The 18,517-nt window shown below is 33.3% G+C and overlaps 3 protein-coding genes across 5 annotated transcripts; 1 reads left to right on the top strand and 2 right to left on the bottom strand.

Moving 5' to 3' along the window:
- Positions 1 to 596: 596 nt before the first annotated feature.
- LOC130817645 (30S ribosomal protein S10 alpha, chloroplastic-like) lies at positions 597 to 3,778 on the bottom strand. 3 transcript variants are annotated; one of them, XM_057683474.1, is made up of 4 exons: positions 3,468 to 3,768; positions 2,820 to 2,861; positions 1,305 to 1,625; positions 597 to 845 (listed from the first exon to the last, which is right to left on the bottom strand). In XM_057683474.1, the coding sequence occupies exons 1-3, from the start codon at positions 3,672 to 3,674 to the stop codon at positions 1,314 to 1,316; spliced, it is 561 nt and encodes a 186-aa protein (XP_057539457.1). In that variant the 5' UTR covers positions 3,675 to 3,768; the 3' UTR covers positions 597 to 845; positions 1,305 to 1,313. The 3 variants fall into 3 exon arrangements, with proteins under 3 accessions (XP_057539457.1, XP_057539460.1, XP_057539459.1); XM_057683477.1 differs by lacking the exon at positions 2,820 to 2,861 and having other exon boundaries at positions 3,468 to 3,772; XM_057683476.1 differs by lacking the exon at positions 597 to 845 and having other exon boundaries at positions 1,014 to 1,625; positions 3,468 to 3,778.
- Positions 3,779 to 9,853: 6,075 nt separating this feature from the next.
- LOC130817668 (pectinesterase QRT1) lies at positions 9,854 to 12,535 on the top strand. The gene is made up of 5 exons (XM_057683501.1): positions 9,854 to 10,230; positions 11,044 to 11,239; positions 11,749 to 11,952; positions 12,027 to 12,262; positions 12,349 to 12,535. The coding sequence occupies exons 1-5, from the start codon at positions 9,929 to 9,931 to the stop codon at positions 12,494 to 12,496; spliced, it is 1,086 nt and encodes a 361-aa protein (XP_057539484.1). The 5' UTR covers positions 9,854 to 9,928; the 3' UTR covers positions 12,497 to 12,535.
- A 123-nt stretch (positions 12,536 to 12,658) lies between these two features.
- Positions 12,659 to 18,465, bottom strand: LOC130817666 (uncharacterized). Its single transcript, XM_057683500.1, has 6 exons — positions 17,384 to 18,465; positions 16,107 to 16,183; positions 15,867 to 15,989; positions 14,345 to 15,163; positions 13,728 to 13,947; positions 12,659 to 13,620 (listed from the first exon to the last, which is right to left on the bottom strand). Exons 1-6 carry the CDS (start codon positions 17,664 to 17,666, stop codon positions 13,148 to 13,150), a joined length of 1,995 nt encoding a protein of 664 aa, XP_057539483.1. The 5' UTR covers positions 17,667 to 18,465; the 3' UTR covers positions 12,659 to 13,147.
- Between the last annotated feature and the right edge of the window lie 52 nt (positions 18,466 to 18,517).

The raw sequence follows: 18,517 nt of genomic DNA, 5'->3' as shown, positions 1-18,517 counted from the left end.
ATGGTTGGTTATAGAGTTTAGATTAGGTTAGGTGACAGAGAGCACATTATGGAAGGGAAGATAGGAGTTACATATTTTGCTAGAAACTTCTGTACACGGTTTTGTGTTTCCCACTATTCACCTAAACTATGTGTAACAAATAAACGCCATATATTTGGCCAACTGATTTCATCAAACTTTTTTAGATATTTTCCCAACTGATTTTTATAGCTTTTTTTAGGGTTATCATTATTTATTTATTTTTTTTTTTCTGATTTAAAGATAGCTAGATTAGAAATCCGATCAAGCTAATTTGTGCGCGGTAATGAGTTCACTTTTGACAGTAGTCAGTAGTCACAATATTAATCACTTGGGTGCTTGAGCTTATTTCTCATTGCTTCATTAAATTGTTGCAACACTTTCTGCTTGCTTTCAAAATATTACCATCATTTACAAATGATGAAGAAAATTGGTGAAGTAGCTAAAATTGAATTCTTATTGCAGTTTTCTTACAATATTGTAATTGCAGCCTGCAAGATAATAATCATAATTCTAGCATCATCAACAACTATGTCAGAGCTTTGCTTTAATTCTAAAAGATTCGAATTGGCTGCATATTGATTAGAATTGAAGTACATTCCAACTATGACTTCCTTTCCCCTATTTCATTGCACTAGAAGTTTTTACATTGAATATATGCAAATTATACAGCTTACAGTATTTTTTTGATTTCGGCCAAAAAAAAAAGCTTAACAAAACTAAATCAAATAATGCAATATTCAACACGCAAAACCCGAGCCCTGGAGACTGGTGTTTGAATTGCAGCAGCATCTGCAACCGTTGATATCTGATAACTCTTACAGTTCCTACAAGAAGATAATGTTAGTCCCGTACATGAAGAAAACAGTATATAAGACTGCACAGATTTGAAGCATTTTTCATCTCTAACCAGATTTTGCACAAGTTATGAGCTACACAACAGAAATCACAAACTAATGAAATGATTAACAAGCACGATGCAGAATCAATGATTAACAAAATGCAAATTGAATGATTCTTTAATCTTTCGAAAGACGAGGGTAAAGGTAGGCTTACAATTACATTTGATCCCCCCAAACCCAATTAAGCGGGAGCCACTTAAGGGTATTACTGCATAGGGTTCTAAATGTTGTTGTTAAATTATAATGTAACCATTACAAGAAAATATCTGAATTCAATTATATATGCACCAGAGGATCCAATCAACTACAGTCACTTGGAACAAGAAAAAGGAGGAGCAGATGGTTGTATTCTTTCAAATTGGCTGATGCTAGAACAGTTCTTACCCAAGACCTTCAGAGCTTAACTTCCACATCAACACCAGCAGGGAGATCAAGCTGCATTAATGAATCAATTGTTTGGGCAGTTGGATACAATATGTCAATGAGGCGCTGATGAGTTCGGATCTCGAAATGGAATCGGGCATCCTTGTGAACATGGGGTGACTTGAGTACACAGTAAATCCTCTTCTTTGTTGGCAATGGCACTGGTCCCATAGTTTTAGCATTCGTTGTTCTCGCAGCATCCATTATCTGTTTGCAAGAGTCTTCTATCAAAGGAACCCAATATGACCTCAGCTTGATTCGTATCTTCTGCTTCGGAGCCATCTGAAAGCACAAATAGAAGTAACCAGTAATCAAAAGATACACTAAGGTGATGGTGACTCTTATACAAACATAATGTGAAAGTGATGAACACAAAGCTGTATGCTACCAATAGGCCACATGAGGGAAAGATTTTACATTAAGGCAGTTAAATATTATGAACTAATATTTCTTGGCAATTGCCATCTACAGTCTCTCTCGGGTTCACTGCAAGGCACAAACAGTGATCTAAGTTGAAGTTCTTTGTCACAGTATTAAACCTTAAAGTGAATGCATTTGTGAACAAGATAGTTTGAAGTCTATGATCGTAATTCATACGACTACTGTAGTCTACGGTCTACCACAGCCTTATTCCAATATTTTGCACTATGCAATAGCGTTAGGCTAAGTTCTTTTCAGCAGCAGTTCAATTTTTTTTTCTTCTGTAAAGAGATAAGAGAATATTTGCTTTGTCTTTTTTAGACCTTTCAGAAGTTGAACAGGGAACATGCCATTGATCCGATGCCAAGTAGCTCGGTAACTTCTGCCTAGCAAGGTTTAGGGGGTTGGTAACATTACTCTAGTAATAACCAAGACGTTGATTACAACTGATCATTGATTGCAAACATCATATGCAACTTCACAAAAAACGCACATGATTTTATGAGCTATTTAACTATAGTTCAATATAATCCGAAACCAAAGAATTATAAACAAAAAGGTTGAAAAGGACTCTCCACAAGAGATGCAGCCAATGGAACATGACAAAGTTGCTTACGACAAATCAATTTTCACCCCATGATGAGATAATTCTTATCACAAAACTCCAATAGCACTAAGGTTCAACAGGGAAAGACACTTCAAAGTCATCTTCAAAAAGATATGTATTAGTTACTATGTACTCGAACTCATCATTTCACCTCAAGTAAATGTATCAGAATCCACCAAGCGGCCATCAAGGTACTTCTAATGCACAAAATATCATTAAATCTCGAAATTCTTCCCTAGTGTCCTCCTAGGGGAAGTGACAAGGCAATGAATTTTAAGGACAACTTGATTTATAAGACAATTAATGTTTCTATTCATCTAACATGTGAAAATTTGCCTTAAATTTCACCAAACTTACCAGTTATCACACATAAAGCAATCTACAAGTTATTTACCTAGAAAGTTGGAGCCAATTTAACCCTATAGCATCAAGGAAAGAAGGCTCAATACCTGATCAGCAGCAATGCTAAGTGATGAAGTCTCAGAACCATTCTACACAAGAACAAAGAGTAACCATAAGGAAAGAACAAACATCACCACCTATGAAACTAAGACATAAACATCTTACAATTCTACATTGTGACTTTAAGAGGAATACCAATTATATTATACATTAAGCACATTTGAAACCCTATTCCTCTTCTGATATTTCCACCTAAAACAAACCACACATCAAATCTTTCTTTTCAAATCTATCCATTTCATCTTATACTAGAACAATGATAATAATGCCAAAGCCTTAATCCCAAAAGAAGGGATGGGCTATATGAACCAAAACAAATCAATCACTGGTCCATTGGTATCTAGAAATTAAGCATGATTTACTCTAAATAAGCTCATAAACAGCTGTAAAAAGAGATATAAACTTCAGCTGTAAACCAAAATCAACAAGTTCATTTCTTTCATAATCCAAAACCCGAGATTTTCACACACCCATTTCATTAAAAAGATAAAACCCCAAAATTGATAATTTCCAACCTCAAATTAAGCTTCGATTTGTCGATTACAAGTATGCCCAACCCAAAAACAGAAATCCTATTTTCCCACAGAATAACAAAAGAATTGTTCAAAAATTAAAGCAAAAAACAGAAAAATGACCTGAAATGATTCAGGAACAGTCTCCAAAGCTTCAGGAGCAGCAAAAGTTGTGAAGTTTGAGTTGTTCCAAAGGGTATGGGAGGGACTTAGGGTTCTTCTGAGATTTACAAGAGAAGGGGCTGAGAATTCATGTTTGGTAGGAATGGAAGATGCATTGCTAAGAGTAAGAGGAGATAATAATGCAGCAGATAATGAACAAGTAGCCATAGTTTTTGGCTCAAGCTCACACTCACCCTCTATCTATCTCTTCCCTGGTTCTTTTTACAGGGTTATGTTATCCAAATGCTATTTTCTTTTTCTTTAACACTAAGTCACTAAAGTTTTTCAAACTAGAATTTTTGGGAAAAATTAAATAGATAAGATAATTTATAAAAAAAAAGTATAAAATAAGATAAAAATTAACTTATTTAAAAAAAATAAGCGTTTAAGTTCAAACATTAGGTTTGGTGTTGTTTGCAGTTACTAACTGGCTACTGCCAACAGGCCTGTTAATTTGTTTGACTCTGTTCGCAGTTAGTAACTAACTGCGAACACTATCAACAGTTGCAGATCTCTTCTTCCCTATTTTTCTCAAATTTAAAACTATAACTTATTAAAACTCGACATTTCCCTTTCAAAAACCACTTTTGGACTACCTAAGTATTTATAATCGTTGTTAATGAATTTATGTTGAATTTTTGGCGTCATTCTCCCTAATTATTGAGTTGTTTTTTTGTGATGTATTTGCAATAGAGACATCACCATAAGTTTTTACAAGTCAATATATGTTCCAGGCGGGATGAATTATTGCTAAAAATCCGCGCAATAATAAGTCAAAGCTTGGAGATTATGATAAACTAAATAAACATATATATACAACTAAATATATATAAATGTTTGAAATATAAAACTAAATAAACATATATATACATAGTCAATCAAAAATACACAAAAGCCTAACGCTAACGAACATCACCCTCATCTACCCTTTCCAGCTGAGTTAGTCTCCTACGCCTCCTAAGGTAATAAGAGGCATTCGTGTGTCGCTCTGGTAGGGGAGGGGACTGGTACTTTGATGGCTGGGGGCCCAGCCTGCAAGGTCCCCGCAACGTCACCGAGGTACGACAAGTCCATCTCCTCCAAATGAACGTCATAAGGAGGAGATGAGACGTGCACATCGGCGGCACCGGTTATGACTCCGCAGCGACTTCCGGTATGAAGTACTGGAACTGCATGCCGAGGAGCATGCCTTGCGCAATCTCCCTCACCGGCTCCTCATGGCTAGACCGGATCACGGCTGCCACACCTTGAGCCTGCAATTAATAGTTAGTGGAAGGAGAGAGTGTGCCATCACTAATGGAAAGATTCCCTTATCACCATCTTAGGCAATGGCAGTCAATAAGGTATGACGATACTTACCATACAAGTGTGTGCCGTCAATGGCGATAATAGGTTTACAATGATTGAAGCCCTCAATGCAAGGTTTAAAAGCCCAAAAGACACGTTGGAAGGTCCTAATATTAGGTCGCACATATACACATGCGTCATTGTTTTCCTTAAAAAATCACTCAACTACTAAGCCCGGGTTAGAATGTTGCAAAGCTTTTAAAAAGCGTGGAAGAAGATAGTAAGAATCTTCTCAAGTTCCATATATGGACAACAAGGTTTGTTGCTTAGCACACCACGCTCGCTTATAATTCACTTCTATACCAAAACGATCTTTAACCATTTGCCTAACGACAGATACCTTAATTGATGTGTCTTTGGCGACACAGTTTCTAATCACATTGTTAATAACAAAAGATGTCAAGTGAACGTGTCCAGCAGAGACAGTGTCACTACCCAAAACACAAGACCCATGCTTACCATCGTACGTAAAAATACGCCATGAAGATGAATATGAATCGAGCGTAGTCCTAAAGTCTCCACGAACAACCCCACTTACACTTCAAGGTAAGGACGGTTTGGTTTGAAGTCTCCGTTCTAACTCCACATTTCTACGAATATGATACACTCTTATAGCTTCCAACAAAGCTTCCTTACTATCGAACATCATACCCTTCTCCAACTTCCCTTCTTTGGTGTAAGTGGTATCAGAAGCCCAAGTCCTCCAGAAGTTGTCCTCCTTATACTCGTCCAGGGGTGGACATAGGGCATAGGATGTAGGAGCAACAATTGTAAGAATGTTGCCTAAGGTCATATCATTTGCTAGGGCATCCTCATCGACATCTACATCATCCTCAGAATGATCATTAACGAGCTCATTACTCCCATTACCATCATCCCAAGGTCCCATCTCATCACTTTTTCCAAACTTAACCACTGCACTTGAAACTTGATTCGGAGGGGGTTGGGAAGGAGTACAAGATGGGAAAGGAACAAAGAGATTTTGAGTTTCTTGAGTTAATAGGGGCATAGGTGTAGGATAAGGATTAGAAGCACCTACATTCCCTAAGGGTACTTCTTCTACGTATAACTCCAAAGAAGGTATTTGGGTAGACTTTGAATGCTCCCACATAGCATCTATAGCCTCATCATCCTCAACCGGAAAGGCTAGTAATTCTCTACTCATGTCATATTTAAAGCTTATATTTACGGTAATTCTAGCGGGGTCCAATCCAATCTTAAAACATATAAAACGTTTAAAGTGATTCAAATCCATGTTCGAGTTGCATGCAAACAACCTACGTCTACCCCCTACATGATGAACTTTGTCACTACTTTCTCGAATAGAACCATTCCAAAAATATACTATAGTGACACAAAATGATGCCATTTCTACATGCATACAAACAAAAACAACATCATCATCAACTTCATGCCAATACAAGTACATTATATTCATTTGATTATAATCTTTTTGATTTATAAAGTAATAAAGTACATAATGTAACTAAGTTCATACATATATAATGTACGTAAAATTCAACTAATAAATCAATTAATAAGTTCATAAATAATATTTCTAATAATAACATCAAAATTTCTAATAATATATAATGTACATAATATTCAACTAATTCAATATCCTCATCAACAACAATACTTCAAAAAACAACAAAATAAAGCTATTAAAACAACTAAACATTATCTTGATCAATTGTGGATGAATAAAAAAAAGTGTAGATTTTAGAACTAGTAACCTACATTTGAGTAAATAACCAAACTTCATTAAAACCCTAAAAAACAATATACACACACACACACACACACACACACACACACACACACACACACACACACACACACACACACACACACACACACACACACACACACACACACACACAAATATATATATATACATATATACATATATATATATATATACATATATACATATATATATATACATATATATATATATATATACATATATATATATATATATATATATATATATATATATATATATATATATATATATATATACATATATATATACATATATATATACATATATACATATATATATACATATATACATATATATATATATGTATATATATACATATATACATATATATATATATATATATATATATATATATATATATATATATATATATATATGTATATATATATATATATGTATATATATATATATATGTATATATATATATATGTATATATATATATATATATATATATATATATATATATGTATATATATATATATGTATATATATATATATATGTATATATATATATATGTATATATATATATATGTATATATATATATGTATATATATATATATATGTATATATATATATATATATATGTATATATATATATATATATATGTATATATATATATATATATGTATATATGTATATATATATATATATATGTATATATATATATGTATATATATATATGTATATATATATATATATATATATGTATATATATATATGTATATATATATATATATATATATATATGTATATATATATATATATGTATATATATATATATATATATATATATATATATATATATATATGTATATATATATATATGTATATATATATATATATATATATATATATATATATATATATATATATATATATATATATATATATATGTATATATAGTCAAAAAAACGCATAAAAGTTTACCTATGCGCAAGCTAGAGTATCCCAACTAAATTTGAAGTGCCAAATTGAAAGAGGAATGTAAGAATGATGGATTGAAGGTGGTCCAAGAGTGGTTTTTTAAAGGGGAATGTCGAGCTCTCCAAAGTTAGGGTTTTGAATTTGGAGAAAATGGGGAAGAAGAGAGCTACAGCTGGTATTATGCTCGATTTTGTACGCAGTTATTAACTGCGAACAAAGAACAGGTCTGTTCGCAGTGAACAGATTTTTAAAAAGTTAAGCACTTGTTCGCAGTTAGTAACTGCGAACAGAACCAAACTTCAGGTTTGGAAATTAGACGCTTATTTTTGGAAATAAATTGATTTTCGTCTTATTTCGTACTTTTTCTTAATAAATTAGCTTATCCATTTCAAATTTTCAATTTTTGGATCGACTATTTCGAGAATGGGCCACATGTTGGTGTCCAATTTTGAGAAGGCCTTCGCACGGTCTGATGTTAAGACTGTTTCTATTAGACTGGTTCATGTACATTTAATTTATTAAAGTGAAGTACTTGTTATTTTAATGTGATCAGTTAGAAAAATAGGCGAATTATATGGACTTGTTTAATGGTGAACCGAATCCACAAAACGAGCTATTCTTTCTGTTGTTTCAATCCATTTTTTATGTTGAAATAAGAATAAGTAATAGAAAATTTTATATAAATTGAAGAAAGTAAATACTTATCTTTTGTTAATTATTAATCTAATCGTTATCCTATAATTGTTTTCAAATGAACATAAAACCGCTTAAAAGTGCACGTTTGCTAAAATTTAAAATGTAGTGTCGTGCTCATTTAACAATACTAAGTAAAGGGTTGAGATGGATAAATGTAACAAGATGAATAAATATAACTCTTTATAATTTATAGATTATTTCTTTACAGACCTGATGCCGTTAATATTTCTTATATCTATTTAAATGCAAATATATCGTTGATAAACTACATATTGCCTATGATATTGCCTTTTGTTTTCTTTTACTTTTGTTTTTCATTATGATACAACTTTTTCTTTGTCAAATTAAAATCTCATGTGGTATTTATCCAATTGAAAATCTATAAGTAGAAAAAATTGATAAAAATTTCCAACTCAGAAAATTCATAATATGTATATTCAAATACTAAATCCAAAATCTAATAGTTACCGAGCTCTTCTTGAGTATATTCATCATTTGGTGTAATAACTTATATTTTTCCTTATTGTATTTTATCCATATGAAAAAAACCTTATTACACATTCGTTTTTATAAATTTGCTACTGAAAATAACATGTTTTAAGAGAAAATATTTTAATAGCAACTCAAAAATACAAATGAAATATAAATGAAATATAATTGATGAGGAAAAGAGACACTCATGTCTAAGAATCTATCTAGGTTGTAAATGCCACAAAGGTGTGGTTTTATAGTAACATTGATTGATTTTAGGATACCAAAATAACCCCATGTAAGAGGGCAAGTCCAACGGCATAATTCTTTCTCAAATAAAATTTTTCATATTTCCCATGACTCTTTGTCCACCTAATTATAGTAAAGGCTCTTGTCATATGACTATATAATAAAATTATTAGTATTACACAAATCTATAATCCTAATTCTTAAACACCTTTAAGCTTCATTAACTACGCTAATACTTCTATAAATGAAGCATTATGTATAGCAAGCAAAAAGATTCACTCACTTTGATAATAAACATTAATAACAAATTAATTTACCATTAATCAAAAATTAAAACTTAAACCGTTTTCTTGGCTCTCAAGTCTCACTTCCTCACTTTCTTAACTACTCATCTTTTTTCCTAAATTTATAACTTCCCTCTCCCTGCATTATTAACCCAAAATTCTCAACTCCTCCATTATTCATTACAATTATCACCCCTAAATAATTTTGGATTTCATTTAAATTATCACCCTTTTATTTTAGGGTTAGACGGGAGAAAGAAAAGGGCCGATTAAAAATCAAACTCGATAACATCTACGAGGAAAATAATATGACTCAATTCTCATTTCTTTTTTCACTTTTAACACACTTCTTGTGACACCCATTTTCATTCATATATACAACAATTCAGCCCACAAAATAAATCTCAAAACCCTACAAAAAAAGAAGTAATATAAACAAATTATGAAAAATTAACCAATTTTTTTCACATAAAATCCACCAAAATTAGTATTAATTTACCACTCAAGTGTCACATAAGTTGACGCTCCAAGTATTTATTCCTCTCACCTCTTTCACATTCTCATCAAAACCATCAATACCCACTTCATAATTCATCTAATCCTCCATTTTTACCAATTACCCACAGAAATTTAGCTACCCATAATCCCAAATTGAGCTATGTTGCTAAGAAATATACAGATGCTCTGTTTTTTGAGTGTTTTAGTAGAGTTGGGATTTTGTCAAAATTATACAAAGAATTACAATTACATAACATGGGATGATATTAAAATAGATGATTTTAGAGATTTAGAGTCCAAAAATGAGATTCGAGGGAAGGGAAGTTGGAATTATAGTGGAATAATTGTGGTTGATAAAACTGGAAAAACAGGGGATTCTGTAACAGTTCAAGGTGCAGTTGACATGGTGCCTTATGGTAACTCTCGGAGAATCAAAATTGTTATTCTTCCAGGAATTTACAGGTATTTATTTTAATTTGTTCTTGGACAGTAAGTTTTCTGGGGTTTTTTCATTGAATTATTTTGTGCAGCTCTGAATTTCTGTAAATTTTCTGCGTTTACTGAGTTGCAATTCTGGTGGTTCGAGTCGTGATTTTGGAGCTACGTGGGTTTGCAGTTTTTACCATTTTACAGTTACCTTGAATTTTTTAGATTTTCTTTTTAGTGGTTAGTTTTTCCCGCCTTTTTTTGTTTGTTTGGATTTGGCACACTTGTATCTCCCATGAAATATGCGCCGTTTAATTATTGGTATATAAAATGATGAGAACCATACTGAAAATTTAAGCTAATTTAGCTAAAAAAAATTACTTGACTTGATATGTGATTATTTTTATTGTAAATATATATTTATATATTAGGTTGTAATGAAAAATTATGAATAAAAATATATGTTTTGAGGATCAGAGTAAATCACCATTTAAATAACAATATATTTCATGAAAAATACCACTTTAATTTATTCTCATTACTATTAAAATCCAACAACTAAACAGACCTTATAGGTAATAACTTTACAAATAAGAAGAAAAAATAGTAGCACCTACTATGTGATTGATCATACAAAAGATTTTATTCGTTCTCGGTGAAATTAAAATGTTTTAGTTTTATGATTTCGAATTATCATACACTAATAAAATTACTAATTACTTATGTGTATTTTTATTTATATGAAGTTATAATCATGTTTGTTCTCAATGGTAAATAATTCGATAAATTCTTTGTATAATAATAGGAGTATCGTTTGAGTTTTGAGTATGGGTTTTGTTCAATGTGCAGGGAAAGGGTAGTTGTACCAAGCTCCAAGCCATACATTTCCTTCATTGGGGCCAAAAACCAGACATCAAATACAGTAATTACTTGGAATAGTAAAGCTTCTGATAGAAATAGCAATGGTGCTGAACTTGGGACATTTGGTTCAGCTACTATCAGCATTTACTCTAACTATTTTTGTGCATCTGAGATTACTTTTGAGGTACTTTCACAATGCCTATTTCCTTCATCCCCCAGGCCATAATCTAATGAACAAACATTATAGTTATTGATTGGTAAATTTTCGGTCCGCTTGTTTGGTTCCGGTTTATCTTTTGACCAACCAAACAATCAAACAGTTCATTTGTCCAATGTTAAAAAGTTTTCCTGTCATCTTTTTTTTTACTTTTGTCTTGTTAATCTAAATTTTCATTAATAAGTGGCCAATACCCATGTAATTTTATCAATCATCTCCGTAACAATTGTTGGTTTATATATCAACAAAAATGTTAGGTTGTCAAAACACTCTTATTTTTTCGGCGCGTCTTGTATGCGACCATCTCACCAAGAGACGGATTCATAGAAGCAGTCCAATTAATATCTTTTTCAAAAAAAAATTAATTAAGTAAATAAAAAGCTATTTTTTCAGTTTTTTGTCGTTCCACGATAAAAGAGTCTTAACAAAGATTTTGTCGATTTTTTATTTTTGAGAACGATTTTATTAATTTGCAGAATACAGTAGTGGCAATACCAGGTGGATTTGGAATGCAAGCAGTAGCACTGAGAGTATCAACAGAAAGAGCAGTTTTTTACAAAGTAAACATACTTGGTTCCCAAGATACTCTCTTGGATGAATCAGGATCACACTATTTTTACCAATGCTTAATTCAAGGATCAGTTGATTTCATTTTTGGCAATGCAAGATCATTATATCAGGTTACCTCATAAATTAACTTTTCATTTTCCACCCCTATATTGGCCAATTCTTATACTGAAATATCTCACTACAGAATTCAGTTCTTCATTCGATTGCCAACCGATCTGGAGCAATTGCAGCACACCATCGGAATTCACCTGAAGAAAATACAGGGTTTTCGTTCTTAAATTGTACAATCAACGGGAGTGGCACGATCTATCTCGGGAGAGCTTGGGGGCCCTACTCGAGAGCTATATATTCATACTGTGATATTGAAGATATTATAGCCCCAGAAGGATGGAGTGACTGGGGTGACCCAGTAAAGCAAAAGTATGTATAAATTTCATGAAAATATATAAATATATCATCAAAAACTATTGATGAGCAACAAGATTGGTTTACGGGTTGTGTTTCAGGACTGCAGTGTTCGGTGAATTCCAGTGCAAAGGAGATGGAGCAAACACAACGAGGCGAGTGCCATGGGCGAAGTCTTTCAATGTCGAGGACGCCAGACCATTTCTTGATATGGAGTTCATAGATGGCAATAAATGGCTGCGGTTATAACTTCAAAAACTAGATTAAACTCTAGGATTAGTCACTTTCTTTTGGTTGATCAAAATGTAAACATGTACTTCAATACAAAGCATATAGAAAAAAATATTTAGGCTTTCACACGTAAACTTTGCACAACAATGTCAAAGCCGTAATGTAGTGAAAATTGTCGAATGTAAAGAAAAACAAGGCTCTTTTATAGCGAAACTTACAATATTCTAGTACAAATGCTACTGTTTTCCCAAATAACTCATCTGTTTCTATAAAACTTCAAAGACATTGTTGTACAAATAGTTTCTAAAAGAACTATCACATTCTAGAGTAATCGACGAAGTACAAGCACAATGCGGCAGGTGTAACTCGTTCACCGCGGATTCTGAGATCAGGAAGTACAAAAGTTCACATGGATGTTACAACAGGAAATATAAGCAAGATCTAATTCTCTTAAAATAAATTCTAACCACCGGACTTTGATCACAGGCATTTCCTAGACATTTACCTAGGAAAACCAATTTGGAAGACTCGCCTAATTGCTGTACATCTAAGGCGTGATCTTCATTTCGGGATCAAATGCCACTCAACATCACATCACTCTCTTTACGGTACATCTACACTAGTTTGTACAATAGCGGGTTTAGACAGGGACCGTGATTAGAATGGTTACTATGCATCAACGAGTTCCACAGCTTCAACAGCCTGTGCAGCAGTTTCCACTAATTTGAGACTATTTGATTCACTCTCCTTAAACTCTTTATCTTTATCATTGCCAACATTATGATCATCACCATTACAACCCTTATCCTCAACATTAACATCGGTACTTTTGTCATTCACATGATGATCATCGTCTTGATTGGCTTTGTCAGAAGAGTAAACTTGTTCCGGATGGCCAATAGAAGGGGTTGGAGCAGGCAAATTAACGGTTTTATCCTCGTTTTCATTGAGTTCAATTTTGGGGGCGGAACCATCGGTGGCATCATTCTTCCTGGGCGTTGAGAGTAAAGGCTGTTTATTGTCTGTTTTGTTGATAGCCAAAAGTACATTAGGGTTTGCCTTAACCTTCACCCATTTTCCATCCAACCAATCACGAGAAACTCGTAAATCTTTTCTAGGTACATCTAAGAACTTGTTCTCTCCTGATATAAAGAATATCTAATTAGAGGAAAACTTTCAAAAACATATAGAAGTATAAGAATATCTACGAAGCTTCTAGTCTTAAAGACGTGAAAGAGTCAGTGAGTACCTGGAACATAAACTTGTAGATTATCATCTCCAAGGCATTTTACTGAAGTAACAACACCTTCCCACCAACCATCGCTCCACCATGCATCCACAGGAGCTCCAACCTCAAATTCAATCTCCACTGAATCATTGACAATAGGGCATGGCCTGATTGTAGGTCTTCCAGGACATCTCATGCCGAGCTTATCTGGAGCAGCCAATCTAAATGCTTGAACCCATTCCTGGAATTTATCAAGTATATCAGCAACGGATGTATCCTTACACGACACAATAAACCAAAAGTACACATTACACAGAGATTGCACTTGGACGGAATTGGAAAGGATCAGCATTTGTCTCTAGCAAAGTTAATATCTCAGTAAGCAGAAAGTAAACAGACAACACAGGAGCAAATTCGCAACTTGAAACATTTGATTCTCAAAAGTCATAAGATATTAGCTAAGATTTCCAATTAATAAGAAAATCCATACAAAACTTTGGCCCAAAACAGCAAATATTTTCAGCACAGTATTACATTTTTACCAAATAATGAAACTTTTTAGATGACTATCATAATAGCTCTGGCATAGTAACTAAGCAGCAAATCATGTATTAAATGAAAATATATTAACTCAGTACCTCAAGGTTTCCTTGACCATCTTGATCCTCCAGATCTCTATATTGAAGTTTCATCTGTTTTCGGGATATTTCCAAGACAGTACATCTAAACCAACAGCCTCGGATGCCACTGTCCTGACACAGGAGCTCTATCTTGTCACCTACCTTAAAATGTTGGATGTGTGACCGATGGGATTCCGCATTTCTGAAAGAAAATAGCTTGTTATCGCAGTTATCAGAGTTCCCACTCTTAGAAAATGGTGCCCAACCAAATTTCTTCCTCTCGTTGCCTTCCACGCCATTATAATAAGTCGAAAAGCTTTCTTTGTTTCCATAATTCCTTTTTCTCTTAGTCCCGTTTGCTGCACTATCATCTGACCCAGACATCTTAACTCTATTCCCAATCACCCCTCGGAAAACAGAGTCAGAATTCAGAAAAGTATCAGACTCTAAACAAGATATAACAGGCTGGTTACAATAACCCCGCAATTTCCTTAAATCAAATGGTTTAATTTTATTACTCCTGAACTGACGACAACAAAGAAGTAGCTTTCCCAACAAACCATCAGGAAAACCTTCTAAGCATTTCTCAAAATGTTCACGGGTTAACACTATAGCTGGACCATCCACACATTCGACACTTATCACCTGTGTGTAAGGTGTAATATAAACTTCCTTTGGATGAGCATTCCGCAAACGAACTACACCCTTCACTTCCTGACTGTGATGAAACCATCTTACTTTTACTTTCTTCATCCCCTTTTTGTCTTCATACATATCCTCTAGATAAGCAACATACCTGTTTCCTTCTTTAGCCATCACAAACACAAATGATTGAACCTGAAGAGCAACAAGGAAGCATCAAATGATTATTCAACGAACAATTCAGCATTCTCATTCACGAACCTAATCCGTATGATGTACTAAAGCCATTAAGATGCCAAAAGTACAATCTTCATATCAACTTATCATCACACGAAACTAATTAAGAATTTCCTCCTGTTTGTCAACTAATGTAGTAAGGTAATCCTGAGTAATAAGTTGTGAATATATGCGGTAAGGTAATCCTGAGTAATAAGTTGTGAATATATGCTTATTCTTCGAATAAACGTACGTTAGAATTTTAGACCATTACTTTTCTGTTAATGACAGTGTGCTTCTTTTTAAGGTATATCAAAAGTATCACTCAGTGTTGCACTCAAGGCTCAAAATGTGAGTATTGCGTGAAGAGTACATTGGCATGAATAAAATGTGTTGATGGGTAATTGGGTACAAGAATAGTGTAAAAATGCGGTAACGGTCACGATTGTGGTAGCGTAATGGTGATGAGGTAACGGAAGTAATGCGTACAAGAGCTATACCCTTCTGCTTCATAACCCTTAACAAAATGGATGTTGGTATAGCTAATCCTCAAGAAGAATCTTTCAATGTGAGTTTCCAGATTTTAAGTCAATGGAATTTTCTTTGAGGAGCAAATTACCTTTTAAGAATTTAAATATCATGATAAATTTAATACTATTTACAGCTGAAGTTAAGTACTTACTGCTATTGTGGTACCATTCCTACAAAATGCTGGGAAGTGCTTTAGCTGCTTTCCACAATTCCATGCAGCACCTAACCACACAATATCTGAGCAGGACTGCTTCAAATTTCTCACCTGATGATTCTGACATAATTCAAAATACATGAAACACCTTGATAAGTACATAAATCAAGACACATGACAAGTTTGGGTCAGTAAATGGGTGTTTATAAGCCAGAATTGATGGGCCTTAAAACTTACCATTTTATCAACAGAAAAGTATTGATTGCTTAACTCAGCAGATCCTAAAGATTGGGTTGAATCACCGCTTGGAGAATCTGTCATGATCAACAATACAAGAATGTAAGCATGTGTTCCATATCCATTGTCGAAGATAATAGAAGGTCAAAATTGAGGATATCACGGAGTAGCTAAGAAAAACATTATATAATGATTAATAAGTGCATCATGGCCATGTAACATAATGAATTGAAGAACTACACTCACGAGTCACACCTAAAAAAGACCATGCCATACATTAATGTCACGGATAGACAGATAAATTCTTCCATGTTCAACTTATCTGTGGCTGGAGATACTATGTTCAGATCACAGAACACTAAAATCAGCCTCTTAAATAGCTAAATGCAGCTTCAAACGATAACTATCTATAGTCCTGTTCTGCTATTCCTAACTAACGAGTTAAAGAAATGTAATGGAAATACAGGTCAACTTCATCCTTTTTAACTCAGAGAAAGATAAGATTCTTTAATATCCTCATACGCTCATAATATAAGATAGTAATACATGAATCATCCAAGTGCAAACTTCAGCTATTTATAAATCAAGTCACCAAAAATTTGAAAGATAGGTAAAAACGATCACCTCACAGATTAAAACTAAAAGTTTGCAAAGCATTATTAACAGAAGTAAAATGTTGCATTTGACAACAAACATATAATAGGAAAATGAGAATCTAACAAACAAACGACCATGACCTAAAGAGAAATAGGAAAAAAAACATCAAGATACAACATAGTCAAATCTCTAATACACCACTAGAGTATATAAGAAATGCCATGAATCACATTCACATTGAAAGAACAGTAATAATTTAGACATTGCCCATTATCTCTCACCCTAAATATGATCAACTCACATCAAGTTTGGAAACATTACTACAAAACCTTCTAATCGTCAAACTCTAATCGACATACACAAGTTACATTTCATCAACCCAATACCATTGAGTGGCTCCTAATTACACGGAGTTTGGAAAGGTGGATGCACGCAACCTTATCTTGTAAGGAATAACAAAGAGATTGTTTTCGATTGAACTTGGTAACAAATAATCCACAACTGACATCAACAAGTTGTACTTCTAACTTTCAAACATAAATTTGCATCAACAAGTTGTACTTCTAATTTCTTAACATTAACTGACATCAACAAATTGTACTAGAAATTACTGAAGCAATAAAAAACATATACCAGTACATCAAAAACACAAGTTAAAGACACTAGCACTAGTGGATCACCTGCTTGTTGCTGCTTAGCCAGCAACGACGTAAGCCAATCAACAACCTCCCTTCTTGATCTCCATTTAAACCCGGCTTGGATGGGATTATCAGAGTCGGAACAGTTCAAAAATTCTTCAGCAACAACATAAACCATGTGCCTAAGACTCCTTTCAGTGCCAACTACAGCAAGTATAGAATTCCCACAAGAATCCTTCAAAATATAATGAACTATTCGCTTGCCTCGTTCCCGAGACACAAATTCTTCCTTCCATTCCACAAATGATGCACTATTTTCCCCCATTTTTCCAAATAAATCACAATAAGAATCAGATTTCCTAAAAACCACTAATTTCAATACCAAGTCCTTTCAACAGAACCTCTATAAGGGCAGAAAATTACAACATTCTACCTTATTCCCAATTCAATTAATCTTCCAGTAAGCTAAGATAATACAACAAGATGTAACAAATGGGGGAAAACCCTCAAATAATACAAGAACCTATGCTGCTAAACCCTAAAAACCATGATAAAATCCCAGCTGAAAACAAATAAATACTAAAATTAAAACAAGGGTAATTGCTCTCAAATTCTTAAAGGTTCTACAAAAGGTAAGAGATCAAGAGTATTACAACCAGATCAGAAGAATTTGAGGTGGGCACAAAGTGAAAATCCCCTCCAAATGTTAAAGACTTGATTTTGACATCACTTCTACTACAAATCATCAAACCAAAGAAATGGGCACTCTTACTTTCAGAAATTATGATGGAAAAATTGAAACATTAGAAGTTCTAAATGGTGCAATCAAAGTTGTAAAGTGTCAAGGGAAAAAAAGGGACAAAAGGAGTTTAAAATGTAATTTTTTTGTTGTAAATCATAATTTGGAAGTTGATGAGTAAGAGAGAAGGAAAATAGAGGGGAAAAGAGCACAAAAAAGGTAAATGGAGGAAAAATTTATGGGGTTTAGGTAAGCCATGAAAATGGTGAAGTGATGTAAGTTACAGAAAGGGAGGATTTTTTTCTCATGTAGGTGCAGTTCAGCTGAGGAGAGAGAAAGATATGGAAGGGCATAATCATAAAATGGGAATTTCATTTGTTTGATTGTCTTTTTTTTTTTTTTCTATGTAGATAGAAAGTAAATAAGATAATACCATA

The sequence above is a fragment of the Amaranthus tricolor genome, chromosome 7, assembly GCF_026212465.1.
Source record: "Amaranthus tricolor cultivar Red isolate AtriRed21 chromosome 7, ASM2621246v1, whole genome shotgun sequence".
NCBI lineage: Eukaryota > Viridiplantae > Streptophyta > Magnoliopsida > Caryophyllales > Amaranthaceae > Amaranthus > Amaranthus tricolor.
The sequence above is the reverse complement of the archived record's forward strand: the minus strand, read 5'-3'. Positions and strand labels throughout refer to the sequence as shown.